The sequence below is a fragment of the Lineus longissimus genome, chromosome 9, assembly GCF_910592395.1.
Source record: "Lineus longissimus chromosome 9, tnLinLong1.2, whole genome shotgun sequence".
Taxonomy (NCBI): Eukaryota; Metazoa; Nemertea; class Pilidiophora; order Heteronemertea; family Lineidae; genus Lineus; species Lineus longissimus.
The window spans coordinates 18,634,568-18,660,088 of NC_088316.1; the positions used below are offsets into that span (position 1 = coordinate 18,634,568).

A 25,521-nucleotide genomic window follows, 5' to 3' on the forward strand; every position below is an offset into this window, starting at 1 on the left:
TCTCTTTCACAGCACAATTGTTATCATAGCTATTGCCACACAAATACACTTACTAACTGGGACACTAGTACATGTACATATGGTACTTTTGTCATGCAGGATGCAAAAACAACTTCTTATCATATTTCTTGTACACAGTATGGCCACTAGTTTCGCCATTATTTCTTCTGTTTGAATTTGTTCTCAGCTCAACCCAGTCCCCTTCATGTAGCTCCTAATGCTTTTGATGCAAATTGCCATAAGTTGAAGAACCTGGTGACCACAAGCATTAAAAGATCCAAATCATCGACTTAATCTGAAAGTGAAACTTGTGTTTCCGTTCACTTGAACTTTCAGACAGGAAATAGTTAAATATGGCATGGACTCTGAAACATGCTAGAAGAATCATGAACGCTTTTAGGTTTACGAACAATTGAACCAATATCACCATTTCAATATGAAATCAAAAATAAATCAGATAAATTGTGATCTAACTCACGATTCTTCAGTCTCCATAACTCCTGAACATTCCGGGCCTAGAAAGCCGGTGATGTATAGCACAGCAGTAGTTTGGTCAAAGCACAAAACCTTTACCAATCAGCACAGCAATCAGGGCCAGACTAGTGAACTAGACCTATATGTAACAACATCGATGTTTTGACTGGGGTGAATTAGTGTGTATTTATGGTTGCATTATATCCAATGGGAAGTTTATCAACTGCTTGAATTGGTCTATCAGGTGCATTAGAAACTGTGGGATATGTGTCACGAACAATGATATTGCCCAGGTTTGATAGAGGAAATGATCAAATCATTACTAATTAGACATAAAACGTTGTATACTTTCATCAGATGGTTTTTAGAAATAAACATTCAAACTGCCATGTATTTGGATTTTGGCCATCACCTTGGCAACATACAGGGGTTCTCTGGGCGTTCATATACAAAAATGAGGCGTAAGGACCACAAATCAATGAGAAGACTAACAATTTTTGCATAGCCCTGGCTAAGATGACATAAATGTAGGAAAGTATCTCACCCAAAATTTTGAGAGTTCTTGATTTTATCCATCTTATCCATCGTGATCTTACTCATTCTGACCGATATATATCCTTCAAAGACACAACACAGTCCATTCGATTTGTTACACAATGATCAAGATCAAATAACATATAATGACCGAATCATTATGTGAACGCATTAACTACAATCTGTGCTCTCAATTGTTATCATGGTGGTTGCCTGCACTTTGGGTACAATGACATCCCACAGCTCGTAACAATCACTGACCTCTGGATGCATGCTCCTATTGTCTAAACCAGAAAGTTAATTACAGTATCTGATTAGAACGTAATTTTGGAATGGATAGTCTGGCAGTGTCTGGGAAATCGACTACAGGCCATCCTGAAATGAGTATTTGTTTGATGTAATGCCTCTCTGGCAAGCTACAGTAGCACCAATGGGGCAGGGTGGGCAAATTCCATCATCAGCTACAAATTTCCATTCCACCCTCACCAGAGCTCATCATGGCAGAAGGGGAGGCACTTAAATTGCCTAAAGAAGGTTTGATAGGATCTACCAATACCCAGCGCAAGCTAAGCTCTTAAACCAGTCCAAGCTATACCATCATACTTCTGACAATGATTAGTCAATATCTCACAGTTTCAGACAAACCCGTGTCTGGTGGGCAAGGTTGTGGATGTTCCCTCCCGTGATGCATCTTTGATGATGGGCCTCATCTTTGAGCCGATAATTCCCCATGTTCTCTCTGATAACAAGTGACATGAGTAACCAGACTAAAAGGAGCTCTGAATGTCACAGGTTGTGGTAAGCCCTCAGTGGGTTTGTCTTTAGACTAATGCTCTGTCCATGTCGGTTAGCTTGTTGAGGAAAGGGTTAGATGGTAAGGCTAAATAGATAAAGAACTGTGTGTGCCAGTACTGCCACTGCTAAAGGAGGGCCCTGATCTCTTTGAGGGAACAGGGGTGATCTAGAGATGACCTTTTGTCATATTGATGTTGTCCATGTTGGGGCATTACCTGGACTCCAACCTTCGGGTCAGCCATCTGCTAGTCAGACATACCCAATCAAAAGAGAAATTCGTGATTTTGTTTTTGCAAATATAGTAACAAACGTACACAACCAGCCACAAAAGGTTTTTTAAATGTGACTAATCCTAGATGATTGAACGTTAATTTCATTTAATGACAAGGTCATATGAAAAGGGATCATGAACCATTGTCTCTATCGATGGTTGGTTGATTAACCAACCAAGAATGGGCAATGGACTGTTCCACTCAAAACTCCCTCGACAATATTCAACATGTTCAATGGAGAAAGAAGCTGTACCAAGCTGCCAGTTGGGAAGATGTGGTTAGAATATCAATGAAGGGGAAAAAGATTGGTTGACTGACGTGCTTGGAGAATCTGATGAATGATTGAGAATGTTTACCATTTCTGCATGCAGTGCATTCAAGCAACATGAAACGCAACCTCTTCTAGAAAAGATTGAACTCTTTGGAACCTGCCAATATGATTCTAGAATAGATTTCAATTTAACAGCATATTTGTCTTGACTAACAACAATAAGACACAAGAACACATTCTACCACAAATATTTGATACGTACGCAGTCAATTTTTCCATGTTTGGCCATCTGGCACCATTGCCGTTGCTGACATTTTTCTTCAGAGCATTCCTGGATCCCCTCTCCATTCCTCGATTCATGCATTTAGTTATTTTCTGCAGCGGTCAGTATGAGAAGTCACCAAAACAGGACAAGAGCACAGGGCGAAATCAACTCAACTCAAACCAAGATCTGAGCTTCTGCATTGAACGAAGTCCAAGTTATCGTTTTTCATCGAATAATCACGATATCCACTTTTAACAGAGATTCCAATGTTCCATCAAATTCCAAAATTCAATTTGGTTGTCCTACGAGGAACAAGCAGCAGAAATTTACAAGAACCTGCAGGGCCAACAAGTTCAGGTTTGCCAATCTGAGAAAGTGAGATCCAATAAGTCAGACAATCAAGCCAGTACGGGGTTCCAGTAAACTCAAAGTCTTTCATTTGGCTAAACTGCACAGTGAGTTTCTTCTTGTTTTGGTGTTGACAAAACTATCATTGATCCAGTCGCAAATGAACAAAACACATTGAAAATGTTGAAATTGAAAATGTCTTCACTATCTTTCCATTTCAGTGTGCCCTCTTCTAGCAATGCATTTCAAGGCTGCAGTTTCATATGATAGAAACAGCAGGAAATTGATTGAAATGAAGCACCAATTGAGACAAGATATTCATAAAATATTCCTGTCAAGTGTAATATTGCACGGACTGTGTCATAGATATTGTCTGCACATCAATAAAGAAACTTCTAATGATAAAATGTATCTTGTTTATATAGGTCATCAAGCTCACTAGAACATGTAGAATCTAGAAAAGAACTCTGCACAAAGAAGTCTTATTCCTTCTTAGCTAGACAGGGAGGGATGAGACTTTGACCAGACGCACAACAAGACAGACAATGTGGAACCCAGTACCAAATAACGGTACAAAGCCATAGACTCTTTTTACCAATATCTTCAAGTTCTCCTTTCTCTGAGGGTGTGCTAGCACGATCCTTTTCAAGAGCTATCACTTTCAATGCACGTTGGATCTATAGGAATCTACAAAAGAACTCATGAATACAAAGGTGTCTTCATCCTTCTTAGCTAGACAGGAAACTTCTACACCAGTCCTTCAGATCTAAAAGAAGGCTTTGATATCTAGTCTATTGTGACTGCATTTCCCTTGAGCTCGGCAAGATTGCTTCACACTCCCAAAGCTGTTAGCATATTACCTTGTGATATTTATGACAGTCCCTCTTCTTTCATAATGGCATTTGGCTAGTAACTTTTCCTTTGGTAGGTATCAGAAATACTGGATTAAGCAGACCAATTACCCTACTAATAAACAAAGTGAGTGTCGGTCAGTTGTTTCAATGAAGTAATGTTGACAGGCGACTAACTTAACAAACACTGTTTCCAGATCAAGATGTTCCCACAAACCGCAACTCGCGACTAACACTGCCTTTTTATCCTGATGGTACTTCTCTTCACAACTGCTTCAAAATCATCCACTGGAAATGTTATTCAAAACAACCACCTCAGTAAGATGTCTCCACTGCAGAACTCCTATTCAAACCTCCTTCGAATTCCGAATCTGATACAGGAGTATTGAACTCAACACCGCCTTACGACATCCAACAAGAAACCTGTGATCATTCACTCATCGTACGACTAAGCTGCTATCCCCTAACACGGATTACGCTCACGCGTCAATATTCACCAGCGTGCCTTTCCCAGTGACAACATCCTGTGAATCCTCGCGATGAAATCCTCGTCTTCTGTATTGATTGGCCGCCTCGATTACCGTGCAGGTCCTCGGCACAGCGATTCCACGACCGCCACCTGATTTCAGAGCAATATGAGGTGCTGGCATAGACGCTTTCATTTATTAATCTGATACATTGAATATCTGATCAGGTTATATGAAATAAGTGAAGCCATTCTCGAGGGGAGGGTATTGGAAGTGTCAGACATCGGAAGGGAAGTGGATGGGGACAGGGTTGGCGATTTTATAGACCATTGGCGGTCCGTGGGCAAGAGGACTGGAGACACAATGATGAGGTATTAACAGCCATAGGTCTATTTAGGATATTCAAGGAAGCATGAAATACATGAAGATATGATATATTTGGAACCATTTTCAAGAGGGATGCTTTAGAAGCACTATTCACATCAAAGGATGGGGACAGGATTCGGGTTATTTGGGTAAATCCACAAATAAAGGTAGATGACTATACACTCATCAGTACCACAGGACAACCATACACATCCTGCTCATCTTCATCTTTCTATTCGCAGAGATAAAGCACAGCTCTAGATCACTACCACCAGTGGTGACTTCTGTGAAGAAGTGAGAGAAGCAGTTTGCAAGCCATCAATCTCAAGAGAGCAACAAGAATGTAGAAATCAGCACAGGATATCACCTTACAACATCAACCAGAACAGAAAACATCAAAATTAAGCGACAGTTGAAAGTGAAATTTGCAGAAAGGTGTACACTCACCCATTTAGTAGTGCACAAACCCCAAGGGCAAATGCTATTGAGTCTATTTACTGCAGCAGCACGGAGAGGTAAACTGCATGTCTACCAATAATTAAGAAAACTTCCAAGTACGCTGCTGCATACAATGTAGCAGGAAATATCTGATGATTCTGGTAGGCGGGTGTAATGGGATATGTATCCAATATTCCTGGCCTGGGAATTGAATAGAAACTCACTGCAGACAACTCCATGAATTTACAAAGACTAACGATCGATATAAAATTGCCAGTTATTATTGGAGTTTGAACCTTTAATTTGCAAACCAGGAAAATGGCTGCGTGAGGAGGCCCTAAGTGCCCCGCAAACATGCAACTTTGTCACTGCAACCTACAATCATAATTGCATGTCATAAGTCACCAGCGGTGCAAGAGCCTGTGATTGCTCATTTGAGGGCCAGGCGCATCATGAGTTGTCTTACCTGTGTATGTAACATTGTCGTGGTAATCCTTCATAGTTTGTCTGGAAGTCATGGAGTATCGGTGTCAGGACTTCCATTGTTCACACTTTTAACCCACAATGTTGACTAATGACTGGTCCAGTCTTGCCATGCCTCCATCACAACTAACCACTCTCTCACAGATTCATGGAAAGAGTCTACTAAATCCCTAAGGAGCCATCTTGGAATGAATAATTGAATCTGGGCAGTCTGACCGCAAAAAGGAACTATCAAGCTCGTAGTTGATGGAGGTGTCAAATAATCCAATCTCAAAGACACATGTTGGTTGGTAATCCAGTACACATCTACATGCAATGCAATCACCAGCACTGTAAAGCGGAATGGTAGCTGCTTTCCAACTCCAATTGTCATGATAGCAAGGCAACGCCAAGGAAGCAGCAACAAAAAGTGCTTATTCGTGGAACGTATTAGGAGAGTTTGGCAACCAACCTGTGCCAGCCAGCCAGACCATCAACAAGCAGGAGAAGAGAACCTAAAGCACTTGTACGAACCCAAGTAGAACCACGTCATTTCAACCAGACAACGAATCCATCTTTATACAAAGACCATGTGCGATGTAACTGCCAAGTTTGGTTTGAATGTCCCAACAGACCCTCCAAGTATGTCTACACCAGCTACCTCTCATGACTGAATAATTGTGACGGGGTTCCCTAGCCACCTGTCTACAACTCATCTACCACGCACCATAGCCAAAATAATGATAATGCGGTCGGACGCTGCCAACAACATTAGATATATGGTGAAAGGCGTTCATGAGGGAACTGCAAAACAACACTGGTTGACTTGAAAGAACTGGCAACAAATAAACATCTCCCTCCTCATATGAAATTCTTTGGAACTGAACACGAATTTTGGAAAATTGTTGTAAGGCACCTCCTCTTTCTCGTATTCTTAGATCTGCCCCTGGTCCCAAAAATGTATCCAACTGGTAACAGATGTGATACTGAACTGCTTCTAAACTGAACCAGAACTGCGTTGAACATTTACATGTAAGAGGGCTAGTGTCAGTGGTTACAGAACGTACCAACTCAAACCGTTTCCCTGCGAAGATGACAGATAGTCCATCAGGAAAAGATAAATACTCCGCCTCAAGCCCCCAAACTTCATTGATTCAACAAACAGCAATTCGACACCAAGTGTGCGGCAATTAACCCGAAAGCATTATAAAGCAATTACAAAATTTGATATGTAGGTGGTTGATTTTACTCTGCATGGACATCTTTGATTTGGGCATCACGACTGTTGTATCCTCGGACTGGTCCCAGGGATATCTATTGCAGTCAATAATCATGAATTTTTCATCAAGGACCAAGGGTGGGTCTGGTCATGTTGCATGGGTGTATACATGTGTCACAGTAAACAAATCAATTTTGGTAATGGGAAAGCATTGCCCATCAATTCCTATGTAAAGGGGATCGTCAAGGGGCAAAGTGCATCACCATCCACTGTGGGCTCAGATACCCAATTCTTACACACCTTGTGTGACCTTGGTTGTGGTGGACCCTCCTTCCCAGCCAAAGTTGGAGTCACCAGGCTAATGACCGCAATATGTGTAAAACTGGAAGCTGCGTTATCCAATTGCTCACAAGTAGGAGCAAATATAGAAGATCACTTACCCATTTTTCTTCGGATGTCTTGGCAGCGACCACGAAGACAATGAGTTTCGTTTGTAGTGATGAACCACACTAGGAATATTGCACAAGCTCTGACAATGCATCCAGGAAGCTTCACGCTGCATTCAAGCCAAGAGAATATCCAGTTGGCTACGATTTCTATCAAGAGCTTTTAATGATACTTGCAAAACTGTGTTGGCTCTCAAATTGGTTGAGCGGTTATACTCAATTGATGGACAAGTCAGAAATTGGTAGCAAATGGAGAAATCCTTTCACCTGTGTCTGACTGAAACCGTGTCTTTCAGGGTCTTATAGCAGAAATGGAATGCTTGTTTTGAAGATATTCCAAAGAAGTTCTCCATTGAGACTATTCACTTGTAACAGTCTTCACTTGTTCCTCCAAACTATTCATAAAGTCAAAGGTTTCAACCACACATTCGATAATTGGTCATTGGAAGAAGTCCTTCTGATCTAACTTCCTCGAGATTGGTTGATGCCCGAGTGTTATGGACTCGGTAGGTGAATTTGGACGTTAGAGTCTTGGCACTTCATATTCAGTTATGGTATCCTCCAGTCTGTAGAGTGAAGGGCCAGTCTGAAAAGTTTCCTGAGCAACTTGACTTAATACAAACACGTCGGAGATAAGCGAGGCAGCAAGAGGATTAGGTGAGAAACATAATGACTTGACTCACGCTGGATGAGTGTTGAAGACCACACCATGAACATAACTTCACTGAGCAATGAAACTCAGGATAAGAACATATGGATACTAAAAATGTTTGATAAAAAATCAGCTGGGTGAAGCACAGCCCAGGTATGTAGGGTGGAAATCTGTCTGAGTCATTGAGTGTTATCTGACGGCTTGCTATCAAACAGATTCTGACTGTGGCGGGGTAAGGTTGCACCTAACACAATATTAACACCACCGTGATAGAATAATGTTGTGGAGTTCCCTTAATTTCAAAAGATAGACGCTTTTCTTACAGGTGTTTCATTGCAAGAGCAGATTCCAAAATCTTCCTAGCAATACCTTGGCAGTGGGCAGTAAGGCTGCAAACAGGAAACTTCAACTTTTTCTCAAACACTATCAGAAAATGACCCAACCCTATATATAGTCTCACCAAAAAATCCAGTCCTGATTATCGCTAGGAATAGCACCCCAATAGATCCTCTCTATACAGAAGTTCTCTCCACGGTTCAATATTACATTACAGGGTAACAGTATGATGCCGCGTTGCAGCCAAATACCCATGTCATCATAGAAGCCATTTCCAAATAGTCATTTTTTCTCAAAAGACACAGAAAATGACCTGAGTTCAAATATAGGTATTCGAGAAAAAGTTCCAGATTCTTGGATCAAATATGTTCCAGAAATAAACATGTTGTTGAAACATGGCACCCTGCTTGCATCCAGGCATATTGATACTTCCTTTTGCCACAGCCATATTTAGATAAACCCATTTGGAATCGAGTTACCAAGCTTGCCTCGCGTGGTAGTTGTGTGGGCATCAGCCCCCAAACTTGCACTTTTCTGAACCGATCTAGCAGATGCACACTGACAATCTAAATGAAGAAATTATAAGTTCAACCCATAAAACTTCGAAAGGCGTAACACATGACACAATTCACGACATCATGATTACAAATGAAATTATCAACCTTGATGAAAGTGCAAATTCTGCAACGAGAACTCGCCATCACAAAATAATAGTACACATACTGGTAGAGCCACCTTCCAACGGGCGCTTGAACTTGAGGTATGTTCTCTAAAGAGTAAACTTGAGTGACAACAGGGGGTCAACAAGAGGGAGATGATCAGAAGAGCATTTGTTTCCTTTCAGAGATCCAGTTTCCTGCCTCGTTTCCTTTGACCAGAAACAATACCCGTAGGAGATCACACGCAGACAAGCTTTTTCACCAGTTGCTTCAAGTTCTCACACTGGCCATGTTGGCCTCTATACATGAAAATGGAGAACAAATTGTTAATTGGTGAAGAATCTTGTGGTCACACTCAGGGACTGGTTCATGAAGCTCACTCTCCAGGCTTATGGTATGAAACACTGACATACCTAGCAGAAAGAAAGACAGAAAAAGAATAAAAACTTGCCCATTTGGCCTCCTCCAGGTGTGATACAGGAACGTATGGTTTTTCATATCCATTCTTATTAAAGTCCCAACATTTAAGGTCTCCAAAGTTGTTCTGGTAGTGTATAAGTCGGCCCGGCCACCCGAAACACCAATTACTCTCAGGTCTGGGGTAATAAAACGTATTATTGCAAATGGTCTAATCTCTAATGCAGGACAAGATTGGACAGGACAGAGAACCAAACAAATCCTCTCTTTGCTTTGTTTTCTGTTTGTTCGGAGAAAAATGGTAGACTTGTGAGTAGGTCATTATGACACTGGGATCCATTCAACTCGATAAAAAAAGCAAATCCCCCTTGGTGCTTAAGAAAATCTGGATGCAGCGATTGTTTGGATTGGTGGTTTACTGGGGGGTCAATATTGGGAACGTGTCAATCATTTCAATGTCTGACGAAAGGTTTTTTTTATCAAAGAGTCAGGTTGAAAACTTGAGCCAAGTTTCCTGACGAAGGATGAGGTCACTTTCAGTAATAAAAGCAGTTTACCTCTGGGGATGATAATTAATTAATCAACTGTAAGGAGTTATGGCTGTAATTAGCTGTGTGAGTAATCAATAAGAGTTAGTTATGAATCTATAGCTTTCTATTGATGTGCAACATTATGCTGTGGCAATGCAGAGTAATGCCTTACCATGCCTGTCTCACAGCCCTGCACAAATGGATGCATCAACCAATGAGACTATAATAACACATTCATGAATGATCCTGCCAACAAATTGAATACAAAGCACAGCAGAACCTCTCTATCAGGTACAACCACGGCACTGACTGGAAAATGCTGTCGTTCATATACAATTGTCCTCTTCACCCACCAGGTCTGAACCAATCCGAATATCCTTTTGACCTGTTAGAGGTGTCTTCAGCTTACAGAGGTGTCCGCTTAGGGAGGCTCCACTCTTAACATGATCCTCCCTTAATAATGAACACATTTCCATGATATTCATCATAACAAAGCCAGGACGATCAGCTAATGTATTCGATGACTAACAACCTGGATAACAAATTTCCATAAAGAACCATAATAAAGCGAATATTGACGACCATTTATAAGCGCTATTGCATCTCCAACATCATGAGAGGAAACCCAATACAACTTTATACATGAGCGTGCTAAATGAACTTTGTTCACCCATATTTCATTAGTTATAAAGTGACGACTTGGCCATGAGATATGTTGGTTGTCGATTTCATTGATTCACCATTTGTTCTGTGATTTTGCGGCTTTCACCTTTGAGATCACCCCCGATAGTACACAAAGGATAGGTCCACTGTAACACACAGAAGAATGTAGATAAAAGAAAACTGTGCCTTTAATAATGAGCAAGAGGCAGCCAAGCAATGCAATAGATGTATCAAGTATCACTCAAAGTGAAGCAGGTGTGCTGCATTTCTCAGCACCGCTTCAGTCTTTTCAGGCCGAGGTTTCATCGAGTTCAATACAAACAGTTAAAACCCAATTCAAAACACTTGAAAATAATACCTTTTATCAAATTCACTGAGTTGAACAATACGTGTATTGACTGGTGAAGTTGCTAGGTCAAGTCTTCTCTAACCAACGAATGAATGCACCTTCACGGTAAAATCCAATCCGCACAGGATAACTCCCAAAGTGCAGGTACCCGACAAAGCTACCATTTATTTCCTATATTGCTCTTTTATCACAACTCATGATCGTTGTATTTATTTAGCAAATCTTGGTATTTTTAGAAATGAAATGGCCAGGGCCATTGTGCTCACCTCATGTGGAGGAAAGATGGATAAAGAGCATGGTATTGTGTCATGTAGTGTTAGGTTTGATGTAGGTCCAAGCAATTACAATTTCCCCAAAATGGCCAATTTACAGTACATTCGACCTCTGTGACCTTGAAAAGTAGGTCAAATCAAAGAAGACCCGGGTGACACATTGAATGGTTGTTAGAATTAGATGTACCTATGATATAAAATTGGTGCCAATCGGGCAAGTCATTACTAGGAATAATGGCATTTTGAAGAATTTAGGATTTGGCCCCCTCCCTGGAGGCCAAACGGCAAATCAGATTGCACCAAACTTCGGTACCTGAGATCACCTGACCAAGGGGTACATGTGTACTTAATTTGTGATCAATAGTCATTGCAGTTAAGAAACGTGCCATAGTTACGGCCTGACGGCGAATTTACGCCATTTGACCTCTGTGACCTTGACAAGAAGGTCAAATTAAAAACCTGTGTGACATATACTGTATGGTGGTTAGATGTACCCATGATATCAAATTGGTGGCAATCGGGCAAGAAGTTAAGGAATAATCACATTTTTAAGGTTTTTGGATTTTGCCCCCTGGTGGTCAAGTGGTGAATCATATTGGACCAAACTTCGGTCCCTGAGATCACCTGACTAAGGGGTAAATGTGTACCAAATTTGGTATCAATAGTCATTGCAGTTTAGAAACGTGCCATCGTTACATCCTAACGGCCAATTTACACCATTTGACCTCTGTGACCTTGAAAAGGAGGTCAAATCAAAAACCTGGAGGATATATGATGCACCTTTGCTAGAAGTACCTACCATATTTTTTTCAAAATTTCCCGACTACTATTAAGGGAGATATTGCATATTTTCACTTTTAACGTTTGGCCCCCTGGTGGCCAAACCATGAAACGAATCGGACCGAAACTTGGTCTCCAAGGTGTCATTACATAAGGGTACATGTGTACCAAGTTTCAACTCAATAGCTCTAACAGTTACGAAACGTGCCCTGCTAACGGACGACGGACGACGACGGACGACGACGACGACGACGACGACGACGACGACGGACGACGGACGCCACGGTATGGGATAAGCTCACCTCTGCTAAGAGGTGAGCTAAAAATACCACAAAAAATACCTGTCTTCGTGCCTTGAGTTGCTAAGTTGGCTTGGCTGAGTTAGTTGATGTTTGTACGAGAGAAATGTGTGTTTACAGCCAAACCAACAGCTTTGCCTCAGCAGGACTTGCCGGCCATGACTCACCAACCACCAAACCTATGTTAACATGAGTGCAAACTGATATGTTGATCATAGAATCATCTATTTGCTGCGGATTTACTAGTCAGAAAAACACCACGTTCCAGGCTGTCAAAGTGGTTCAGCAACAACATTAGCACCTGTCATCAGAGGTCCCGGGTTCGACTACAGATCAGTCCTGTTCAGTCCCAGTACACTCATCTAAATGAAGAGGGCGACTCTTTTCGACAGCAGAGTTTCCTTCCGAGGTCTCCGGTTTCCTCCTACCTAAATACGACCCGATACTGTCTATAGAGCTAATTATGTCCAAGAGACCAAGATGACGATCAGCACTCAACTCTATTAATGAACCGCCTGAACAGGGTGGGTACAGACTACAGTGATCTATTAATCTATCGTCAACAATGAACACCATCAATTCTTGTCACTTTTAGTTTAATCCTTAATACACTCGATGGCATAATCAATATTACTTCTATGTAATCAACTCCGGCACTTAAGGAGGGAAAATCAAGTCCTGTGTATACTGCAAAATGAGGAACGTATCAATTAGGACGGCCCATTACTTCTGGTCAGAAGTGACATGCCAAAGGGGATTGCCTGGCGCATGGTACGTTAGAAACAAACCTTGTCTTAGTGCAGTTATTATGCAGGTATACCCAGGCCGAATGAGTGCCCAAATGTAGCGGCATGCTGAAACCACTCACTTTTGTGAACATAGAAGAACAGCAGCAGTAAGAAGAATCTTGGTAGTAAATAATGAAGGAAGTGAGAAAGCACGCCAAGGAGTTTGCTCTGGCACCTGAAGCAAGAGATATCTTCAAGCAGACTCATCACTTTTCAAGTATGTCAGGTTTGTTGTTGTATACCTAAATGAGAGTTGTTGGAAATGTATCTTCTCTAAACAACAATAGAAACACTTTGTTCATTGTATACCACAAATTATGGAACATCACAACGTCTCCCTTTTAGTGAGCCAACTTAGCCCCCAGCGGCTGCCCTATATTCACGAGTCAGCTAATGTGAAGTGACCCCCCCCCCCCACCCGGCCCCTCTTGAAGGCAATAACACGTATGTAATTCTGACCCCATACTGCAGGTGTTATATTTTCCCAAACACAATGTCTTCTTCTCATATAGTGACCCCCCCCCCTCCTCCCAGGAAAGCACAATGTGCAGCAATATACAGCAACAAACAAATTGCTTTGACTTTCAAAAGAAGTGGCTCTTTGATCTTCTATAATCATTGGTTAACGTGACAAGCAGATTATTAGACGAGCAGACAAAAACAAAACAAACTCTTCATTTCTCTCACCTTGTCATGTCGGTGATAGCTGATACCGGCCTGGGCCATCCCCGACTCACTTCATGCAAGTCCGACTCTGAGTATCCCGGAATGCACACTGTACGCGGACGGCTTCTCGGGACATCCATTTCATTCATTGCTGTACATCCTTTTGTTCAGACAGAAAGAATAATACCACTTTTTAAATGTCCCAGAAGAAAATCGGACCCGTTCAGTCTCAGTATCGAGCTACGCAATCCTGTGTATGCATCACTCACTTAGCGTACATAAGTGGAGGTTGTAGACTGACACTCTCCAGCCCCAAGGGAGATCTGAAGTATACGAGTGTGCAGGTTCAACACATGGCCCTGGAGCTGGAGACTATAAAACTCTCCAGGAGAGTGGTGGATCCTGTGGAGCACCTTGATTGTAAAGTTTGAAAGAACTACGCGGTTGTAGAGTTGAGGCGGAACTCTCCAGACATGCCAGAGGGTTGTTCACTGGACGGAGGTTGTTCCTGAACAACATTAGAGAGTACTAGCTCAGCCACTCTCCCGATCATTGGTTCTATATGAAGCAGGCCCTTATCGTACAAGAAATTTGACTTCATGGTTGAAGCACTCAAAGAACACTGCTGAGTCAAAGTCTTTATTGTTTCAAATTTGAGGGTAATTTTCATGACCTTTTAAATAAGAAAGAAAGGAATTTGCTGTTGGGTCTGGGATGCCGTTTCACAAAAAGATGTTCTGTGAATAAAAATAATGATATACTGCTCATGATGAGTTGAGAATTATCTTTTGACTTGAGATAATAGTCAAGTTATTACGAAGGTTTCTGAAACACAAAGGATGTACTCTTAAACAACATGTACATCTAGCGATTTCAGTATCCAGCAAACCGATTTCTTGCAGACTTGCCAATCTCGAAAAGGTGAACATGCTGGGAAGGGTTGGCGATAATTGAATGAAAGCAACCTGTGAATCAGCTTGGGGCTTAGTTTCTACAGCTATCTTTCAATACCTAGATTGCAGGCCATATGCTAGGTAAGGTTGGCAAAATCAAGGTTTTTCATGAGATACAAAATGTCTCAAATTAAAATACATCAATTTTTTCAGACTAATGGCAAAGATACGTTCACTACAAAGAGTTGGCTTTGCAGGCCATAAAGGTCAGATAACCGATATATACAGTATGTGCCCTGTACCTTGATTAATTTTATTGGTATATCAATGAGGCCCATTAACTCCCACTGGACAAATACATCATTCATTTAGACCATGAACTATAAATATCAGGCTGATTACTCGCTGTTCATGTTGAGATGAATTAAGGTAAGTTCATGTTGTGATGAATAGGTATTGAAGGTATAAAATTGTGGTTCTTTATGATGGCTTTTCAGACAATGAGGTGCAGTAATCATACTGTGACTGATCCGCAACTGAATATCTTTCCTGCTGTTCATAATATATAAAGAATCAGCAGTTTCTGACTATGTCAACCTCACAGAGGGTGTGGCTGGTGGTGCCGCCTAGGATTTTCAGGTTGAACCAATAAACCTGCCAGCAGAGGTTGGTTCAGGATCATCTCACAAGATGGCATTGTGATTTATAACCAGCGGTCGGCACCACTGGATGGCCCCACTAGTTAGATGCAGAACTAAGCAGGTTTCAAGTTCTGCAACAAGCAATCGTCCTCCATCACGGCTTTTAGCAGATCCTTACACAATCCTAATGGCGGTGGATCCTTACACCCGACTAGGGTCATTATGTCAACTTTAAGCCAAAATGTTGCAGTTGGAAGCTTGGGTGAGGCTAGCTCTCAAAGATGTCATAAAAGTTAGAAGTACGCAGACAGCTTTTTTCAATGTACCCATGTTAAACGCAGGTGTTGAAATAGTTGGAGGTGTTTTCCTCATGTTATGACTCTTGCAGTAAAGATTGAGTCAGTTTCACATCTTCACCAGACAAACCAACGTGTGAAAAAACTTATAGTATGGCAAGCACTTCTGAATAATATTGTAGTTTCCTTTTTCATGTGGGATAACATGAGTTACTGCCGCCTATCACTCGTGTTCAGAAGTGAATCCAGGAGTCTGAGAAAGATAAGAGGGGTCACTATAAAGATATGCCAGAGAGAGAAAGTTTCAGGATTTACGAGTGGAGATAGTAGATTGTGTGTGCACATTGCTGGACATGACCAGAGCTGCCCTCTATACCAGAGATCTACTGCAATGTATAAGTGACAATTGGTAGTAGTTTGTGCAGCTCTTCACCGAAGTCCCAGGTCCACATGCAATCGACAACATCGCTGCTCTCCGACGTTCACCACAGGTCGTTGAACTGAACCCCATCAGAGGACACCATCTGATTGCCAAAGAGTAACATGTGTGCTGATCGGTTTTGCAAATCCCTCATCTCTTCTAAATCGCATTGAACACAACCTTGTGTCTGCCTTAATATACTTCTCATCCATCATAACTCCCACAACACTTACCAACATTTTCATCATGCCGAAGTAATGTATTACATTCCCTATGATATATATTCTCTGGGTTCCTAATAAAGGAAATGAAGGAACAAGGGCAGAAGTTCTGTATCAAGCAGCGCTGATCGAGTTTATTGATTGTCTTGGCAGAGATCAATATAGAGAGTTTGTTCCAATACCCTGGATGATTAGCAACCACCGCTCCGAGGTAACCCACTGTGTCAGGGCTACCAACCTCTCTGAGTTTAAATCCTGCTTCAGATTGTGAGTGCTGCTTGAATTGTCACAGCAACAAACCAACACATCTTGACAAACAAACACAGAAGTCAGAAAAAGATTTTGAGGAAGAACTTACCGAATCTCACCATGGCCGTCTCGTCATGGGTGAAGCTTGCTTCAAACACAACCACACACTACGGCAAAAGAAAACTTGCAAGCGCTTCAAAACATGTAACATCAAGACTGTAGTATACAATCTAAAGATAGAAACGACATAGGCCTCTTTATAGGGATGCCCTGAGAATCTAATCGACCTACCTCGCCAAAACAAGTCTTACCGAATGACACAAATGAAATCTCCTGAATTTTCTGAAAAGACCAATGCTCCCTGTTTATGAAACCCCTCAAAATATCTGAACATAACTGGTCTTAATTTGGAGGTTAGGGAAAGCTTTTAAAGCAGATATAAGTATACTTTGTAAGGCTGATTGTTTATATTGTGTGGCTACCATGCAAGACCAGCTATCATGATCTCAACCAATTGCCTATTGAGAAAAATAATCCCTATTTATCCAATATTACTTAAGAAAGTTTAGGGGTATTATGAAGCAATACAATGGCTTACAAGTTTGCAATATTGCACTTTCACACAAAAAGGAAAAGCCAGGTTAAACCAAATCAATCAGAATAAGAAAGTTTGTGTGGCAAGCTACTTGTATCAAAAGTCCAAACCAACTGAATCAGAAAAATCTCCCCTTAGATTTGTTGTTAAAAAATGTTATAGAAAATGAAATTCAATTCTTTCATGCGGCCACCTTTCAGACAGGGACTTTTGACAGGTCAGAACTTTATTTGGGTAGGATATGCTGGGGACAACAATGGATTCCCGATAGATACACATTGTAAACTAATGTATGTATCATACAGGTTATTGTGTTTTACACATGATGGAACGAAGAATATATTGCCTAATATGGTGGAAATTTTCCATCGGAAAATGACCAAAATCAAATTGGGTGGGAAAACAAGATCTTCAATATTGAATAGAGGTGCCTGGTCAATCAAGACACTATTCAACAGGTAACACAGGGAGATAATTGATTTTTACTGTTTGGGCATAGGTGGAGCCCCTCGCAAACTCAGAAATTGAACATGAAATCACATTTTGGTCACAGACTGACATCTTCCCACAGCGCTAGTGTTTGTTAACATGTATCATTCCTAAATTACACCCTGTGAGCGTTATTCAGAAACAAGCTTGCCATAGTAGGATGCAGACTGATGAACTGATCAAACTTGGGGGCAGGTGCATCAGTAAATGTCATCAATACTCGGCAGACGATATATACCAATCATTTGTATGTCATTACTGGGAAGGGGACCTAAACCACATGGTGTCAAAGGCTCATCATTATTGTCATGTTCATATTGGAAAAAGAGAAATGTCCATCCCCATATGATCAAGCTGAACATGGACCGTCAACTTGTGAATGTCAGCATAGCGCTGCAGTTGCACAACTATTTTGCAACATGCAAAATATCAATCAGCTTAGTTTAATTGATTGTTTAATGAGTTGCAAATATGTCATCAACACAAACAGGCCTTGAGTATCAATCATTTGGTGAATCTATCAAAACATTGCACCTCGAATGCCTGAATATAAATGATAACACTGAAATCAGTGGATCTGAAAGGCCGATGCTTCTGAACTGACAACGAGAGAATGGTAGCAAATTGCGTAAAGGGGAAGCCAATACCCATGTCGAGGGAAACGGATGTTGACGCTAGATGCGTGTAGCCTGTTGGTAATCTATGTGAACTTGGGACTGTGTATCAATTCTATCTGGATGGGGATCTAAAAGTAATGATATTCCAACTGGCAAGTAGCAGTAATTGACAAAGCGATTGTTGCTATAAACACAAAGTTAGACATACCTTACTATTTTGGCACCATAATGAGACCAATTACCTGAGACTAACAATACTAAGTATATGCAGGCAATGCCCATCATTCACAGTGCAATATTGTAACTTCAAACTGCTAGTTATTATCAGATATGAAAAAGAAAGATTTGGCCAGTAGGTGAGGATTGGGGGGGGGGGGCGGGCGGGGTCTATGCACCCTGAGTTTTTTGTGTCCGAAGCCAACATGGCTTTCATGCGCAGGTGACCTTGAAAATGAAACCCTATCTATGCTTAATCCATGCTTAATATGTGAGCGGTATCAATGATATCTCAATGTATCGATTCTTACCACCTCTTATTTCTCTTTAGTTCATATTTCAAATCACATGGTAGCCAGCCTGGCTGGAGTCAAGTACCAAGAGTCACGCCATCTTGGAATCTTGGACCTCACCTTGATAACCCCAAGCCAGGTGCAGCAGAAAAGCCAAGAAAAAACATCATCATTTACTTGGTTAATTAAGTCTTTATGTCTAATGTGGTCGGGGCTCCTGGAATCCCCAAGGCCAACCCTGCGACCAGGAGAGATATCAGTAGGGTTGCTAATAGCTTGTAATGTAAGCTACTAGACTACCTCGAGGTTTAGGTTGGGTTACTCATACTTTAAACTTTTTATTTACAAGTAATTTGCTCAAATGGAAAATGCTTGCTGCAAACAAAACATGACTCAGGGGCTCATGTGGTTTTCTAGGCAAGGTTCCTTGGAATCAACACTGTTAATTTGTGAATGCATCCCAGATGATCTCGCCTCAAGAAAACTTCACTTAAAGCATTCTCTTCAAAAGACTGCCATCAACGAGATAGCCAAAACGATTGATTTTTTAGGGTTTTATGCAATGTTTTCAAATAAGTATGGTCGTAAAATATGAATAAGCTTTGTGTGCAGAGCTCAGAGAAAGATTAGCCCAATAGCAGTTGGAGACTTTCCCACTGGGTTTTAAGGGCCTTGGATCGGTTTTCCTCAATCTCAATGCCACAAAACATCAGAAAGTGTCAGCGATTGGAATTCTATTAGACCTGCTGTTGGCATACCAGACAAAAAAGAAGAATCTCGAGGGGAATATTATGGTCATGCAAATATCCAATATGATAATATTGCGAGACCAATATCAATGCAAAACTCACCTCTTGAATTCTGCCCTGCAAGCCTCTGGAAACCCTGGCATAAATGTGTAATATTCCATAGTAAGAAGATCATATCAAAAGATATATGAGAGACACCACAGATCATCGATCCTTATCACAGAAAGGTTCAAAAGGTGTGAATTACCCTGGATGTGGTTATAACCAATGGAAATGTTGCTGCTAGAATCATTGGTACTTTCACTACCAGTAAGTAATTGCAATAACCCTCATTGAATCCATATGTAACTCCGAGCTGATTCCTTTGGCAACAGGTAAACTGTTGTTTCAGGATCGGAAAACCTGGGACGATCCAATCTCCAAGTACCTTACAGAGTCTAGATCAAAACTGTATCAATAGAAAATCCCAAAAACAGAATGTTCCTGTGGCAATTTGGTATCTCTATGTTGTTTCAGGATCTGGGAAACTTGATGAAAGATTTGCTTCTAAGTTCTACATGTAGCTCATCTTCAGCAAGCCTTTATGGTCCACTTCCAGATCCTCGCAGAGTAGTGGTCAAAAGTCATCAGAATACGAGTCAATAATTCAACTTGCTTCCTTTTGTCAACTAAGAATCGGTCGTCACGGGTCAAGCTCTTGATTTCCTTCCAGAGCAATCCATAAAATAACCTGAATATAAATACCACGGTCGTCACCATTAAGAAGCCCAGGTACCTATGACTATTTCACACCGAATGAACCCGACCAATAAGCTATCCTGAGCAAACTCTGTACTGCAGTTTTTTTTGCAGATAATCTCAGTTTCAACCATTGGATGCTGCGAATGCCATGTCAACCAACAATGCCAGGTGCCAGGTTAAAACTGGTGAAACCAGTCAAGTCAACTCTTCAAAATAGCAAGTAAGGGAATCTAAACTATCGATGGTACCTTTGCAGTCCGAGAGGTGCACAGCGACACTTTATTCAACAATAAAGTTCACTTTGAATCTTGAAATTTCGATATCCTTCGGAAAAGTTCATTTTCATTTCGATGATTTCATAACATTTCATTTCATACCGCTTCATTCTGGGTTTCCTCAGTAACCAAGCCTGGAGCAACCTCTCGAAACAAAGTATCAAGGTGTTGTAGAGAACATGTCGAAGGATCCTACTCATTCAACAGAGTCAGCATGAAGCGATTAAACAGTTAAAATCCTCACGCTGTGAACAAGATACCACTCCAAGAAAACATGGGTTTCTGAAACTAAATGTAACAACTGACGGGTTTATGTACCGGCCGTTTTTTTCTCCTCGGGTTCACCCACAATTCTCTCAAGCAAGCGCAATGAGTTTTTTCAAGCGTTGGAGCGTTCTGGTCAGAAAGAGCAATATAAGAAAATTGCCTGCAGATAATGTGCTTTATTCGAATTGTTTCCCTTCCTTTCTCATTAAAAATAATTACGGCTAATGTGATCTGACACCAATTACTGTCAGAATGTCTTTCATTGATGACAGAGGATGGGAGCAATTAGCATCAGGAGATGCATTATCATTCAAAACAAGGATATATCATAGATAGATGTGCGATGAAATATAACACTGAATAAGCAAATTACCAAGAATCATTTTAGCAAGGTCAATCGGGTGACTTATAGATTTATGGCCCTTTCTCTTAAGTGCTACCCAGCAGTAATCACATTAGACCTTAGATATGGTCAGTGCAAATGATATTGATAAATATAGAAATTTCACAAATATCAAAGAGAATACGATGATAGGACCTTACCTAAAGAACCCTGATATACTCCGCGGGGTACACATCCTCATTTTCATTCTAAAACGTTGCATCAACAACTCGGTATTCCACATGTACGAGCAAAAAACATCCACAGGATGCCGTCACAAAAAACATGATTAAAATTTCCCCTCATATTCCAACTAATTTCGCTAATACGCATTGATGAGCAGATAAATTCCAAGATTACTGAACATAATTATCACTAACGATGTATGCAGCGCGGTAATTCGATTCAAATTGAGTGAATCTAACTGGTAAAATTTGGGCATTCTAAGGCAGTCATTGACTTTATGAGTTGGCTTACACTTGACGAGTCTCGGTAGCCAGAATCCAGAGGTTTGAGATCATATATACATGTTATGAGTTATTCATGAATGCCTTAACCTGACTACCCAGTCTTAGAATATACTAAACTATTGATTTTTATCTGTACAGGATGATACCATGTTGATGAGAGATAGGAAATGATAATTTAACAAGCCACGGTGGACAGAATCTAATGGTTTTGGTAAGACGATGCAGACTTCATTAACACTCCAACCTGACTTTCATGTCTTCCCCTCAATTATGGACATCTTTTGTACAATCAAAATCAAACATGCTTGCTGACGAAGGTTTCAAAACTGCACTTGTCATGTTATCCATATAACTCGAATGGATTTGGTAAGGGGCCAAAAAGTGAGCCAAAAATTATCAAGGACAAGTTATTTGTTATCAGCAGTTAATTCAAGGCAGTATAGGCCCTTTGCCAGATAAGCCGGTACCACCTAGGGTCGGGCAAACAAACCATCTCTACAATAGATCCTCACGGTAAAAGACGCCAAGACAATGGCTCGAGAGACGTAGGGCCTATTCATCTGCGAATTGCAGATCTAAGGAATGATGAATACTGCCTTTAATTCACTGCTGATGCTATGTGAAGAGAATGTTAAATACATCTGTAAACCAACTCACCAAGTTGTCAGCATAGTCAGCCTCTCAAATTGGAATTGAGAATTTTGCTATGCATGGACTAAGCCCCTAAACAGTTGGAGTCAATTGATCAATTAAGTGTCACGGAAGACGGACGATGCAGTATCGTAAAGGTTCCCCCCCCCCCCGAACGTTGAGCTAAAAAGTTAGACAAGCTTCTTTGCCCTTTTGATCCATGGGGTTAATTCATGATTTTATAGTTACTAATTTACCTTAGCAACCTGAAAGAAGTCTGTGAAAGGTCAAATGTAACATGAATAAACAGTCAAAATCGATCGAATGTGACAGCCCAGTGTCAAACAGTGTGTTCAATATTGTCACAAATAGAAAAATTGAAAGACCAACTACTCGTTACAAATTATTGACCGATTCTCTAGTATGTTTACAAAGTTTCTTATTAATGGGAAACTTGAGAATGGAAGGTTTGGAGAGTAAACAGCCAGGTTTTCAGCCAACAAACAGTAGTTTGACATCAACATTTGATGAAGATATGAACAGTTGTAGCAGAACTTTCATTTACGTGCCAAAACAAAACTGATGCATGCGACAATTTTTGAAACGAAACTTCCTCTTTCACGCCAATGTTGAGTTGGGAATTCTAAGAAGCAGGAGCTCCAACAAACAAGAAACACATAATTGAAAGTTAGCATAGGATATTCATAGCAACCCATGAGATGGCCATGCTACACAAATATTTCATCAACCAAAAATATGGAAAGTGCTCTCATCTCCCACGAAGGCTAAACGCTGCATCGAAGACTTAATCAACCGAAATTCACCCGCGTATTTATGCACCTCCTTCACTGGAATAGCTATAAGAAGTTATTCGGCACAAGTGGGGCTCATCTGCAAGGAAGCCAACTGTTCTGCAAGTGTAACTTTATGGTTCATTTGAGTGGCTCGTCTCCACTAGTTTGCACACCCTCCTGGCAAGGGCCAATATTTAGTAAGTGCATAGATTAAGGGTTGTATTCATGAAATGCCGACATCCGCAGTGCTTTCCCACAAGGCCAATGATAATGACACATCTTACAAGTCATTTTCCACAAATCACATCTAAAATTTCATGAAAATTGTATTTTCAACCCCAATTACTACTAATAATTACACAGCAGTACAAATTATTCTCAGGTAACGGCTTAAATAGAAAGCACTAAAATGGTCCTACCTGCTACAGCAGACCCTGAGGGCATGGTTCCCCATGTCATAATCCAGTACAGCCGCCTCCCCCGGCATCCCAATAACCAATGTGACAAGGTTACACGCCAAACACAGCTCGTATCGGATTTTCGCTTTGATGAAATTTATTGAATGGGTGCATCGCAACCCTATAATGGCTGTCAATTAGTACCGGTCGAGCACTAGATAGAAAGATGAGAGAAGCTCTACAAAGACATCATGATGCTTTAGGTATAGATCTTAGATTGACTGTCTTTGGCTTCTGCAACCTTCAAAGGCATTTGGTTAACCTGAATTGTCACAGTATCGATTGCTATCCATACCGTAAACAAGGGTACTGAAAGACACCTCTGAATCTTGGCACTCATGGCACTACGATATATCAAACAAATCCTTAAAAAGTGTAAAAATTGCCATCTTGATGATCTCAGTTATATCTTTTTATTTCATGAAACAACATATTTGATGGTTCTTTTGCACTGAAATGTGTTTTAAATGGCCACTTTTAACTCAAAATATCGAAGCATACCTCTATCGAATGTCATAATATGACAAAGATCTCTGACACTGGTGATAGTGATTAAGTGAAATGCCCAATTTGTTTTGAGCAAGGACTGGCAATATTGGAAGAACAACAATTCCATCTGGAGACCAAACCATGAACTAAATCCAATGGCCAGTATGCCTTTGGTGGATATCCACCAAACCAAGAAAGTCTATGCAATTTACACGAGGACTGTCAAAGCAGGAAAATGCAATTGCAAGCAAGGTAGAAAAGGAAAAGACAGCAAGTAATTGTACAACAACAGAACATTTTTTGATAGCGTGCTAAAAATATTAACACCTAAGACGCTGACCTCATTATGTCAAAAGAATAAAGCACATACAAATATTTACAAGGTTTTTTAGAGCCACAAAGGATGCGATGCATTGATTATAATCTACCAATACTGTACTGAAGCCACCAATCATGCTGATTTTAAAAAGCCATTTCATAACATTTTTGACATGTTTTTCCATTTTTAGACAATTGGAACAATAAGGGAGACAAGAGCCAGGTAGGCACTGGCCACATCCAGGAATTGTCAAAAATTTTACGAATGACAGTTACAAGCATTGGCAAAAGCTAGTCCAAGTGGCTTACCCGCCATTTACGCTATCGCAAGAAGGTGAAGAAGCTTCGACTGAAAAAAAGATTTCCAATGTCACAAAGCCAACAAAAATCTAGAGAAGACGTTAACTCTGTCCAGCCCATCTGGTGAGCTGAAAAAGGTGGGGATGGTCTTTTTTGTGCCTACTTTCCAAAATACAGTTACACAAACTTTGATTGAGTGTATTTTAGGACCAATACAAAGGCCCGCTGTGGGAGGATGAGAAAGACCTACCTATCTGGAAGCTCTCCTCACCCTCAATGTTGATATCATCAGCAAATGGAAGATCTTCGATCATTACGAAGCAAATTTGGGAAGCACAGATAATCTGAAATAAGATTTTTGTTTTTCAGTTTCATGCTTATAATTTACACAAGCAACATGGCTCACAGTCCGACAGGATGCCACAGCACGTTCGAGAGGGTAGGACCATGGCCGTCTGGGGATTAGAATAACATGGCCCGAGTCCCAGGCACTGCTTAGGTCATTACTCATCATCATTATATATCAAATAAGGGAGTGGTGATATCTACGCACCTAATGACATTCTGGTGACGTGGCGATATAATGTACATGACTAACAATACATGTAGGCCTATGTCTGACTTTGCATCGTTTTGTTGAGATGAATTGATGCAGGGCACAGGCCTACGGACTACGAAGGCCAGGGAGTCATCAGTACCACTACCAGGTCCAGGTGGCCAGAGCCGATAGGACTACCGTGTACCGGCAGCCACTCATTCATTCAACGGCCTAACATGCATCAACATGGGCCATGGCTGCTTCACTGACTGTACAGCTTACACTATACAGACTACAGTACAGTACATACAGCATACAACAATAAATGCTCAGTATGCTGCGCTACTATACTAGGCCTACCTGGTTCTTTAACCTTCTTTGAACAGCAACATCATCATGACATACCTTTTCAGGGCCTTTGTGAACACAGACAACAATTTGATACTCGTATCCAAAGACGTTATCACGGTTATTCAACAGAACAACAAAATACACATCGCGGAGTTTACACCGGAAGCAGGTGCTTGTTGTTCTTCCTGGATTGTGCAGACAGCCTTTGC

At 40.9% G+C, this 25,521-nt stretch overlaps 1 protein-coding gene across 13 annotated transcripts in view; it reads right to left on the reverse strand.

Annotated features, from left to right (window-relative positions):
- The window catches only part of LOC135493286 (kelch-like protein 5), a 45,114-nt gene extending 19,601 nt beyond the window's left edge, over positions 1-25,513 (reverse strand). Inside the window, exons 1-3 of one of the 13 annotated variants that reach the window (XM_064780505.1) lie at positions 25,322-25,513; positions 24,674-24,767; positions 24,433-24,472 (exon numbers count right to left, since the gene is read on the reverse strand). In XM_064780505.1, the coding sequence (XP_064636575.1) occupies positions 24,433-24,472; positions 24,674-24,737 (104 nt within the window). In that variant the 5' untranslated portion in view covers positions 24,738-24,767; positions 25,322-25,513. Of the gene's footprint in view, positions 1-1,018; positions 1,034-2,608; positions 4,368-5,090; positions 5,107-7,202; positions 7,340-13,640; positions 13,847-19,401; positions 19,615-21,125; positions 21,205-23,277; positions 23,385-24,432; positions 24,473-24,673; positions 24,768-25,321 lie in introns of those variants that run through there. The other 12 variants (XM_064780495.1, XM_064780500.1, XM_064780497.1 and 9 more) reach the window with 12 other exon arrangements.
- Positions 25,514-25,521: the final 8 nt, after the last annotated feature.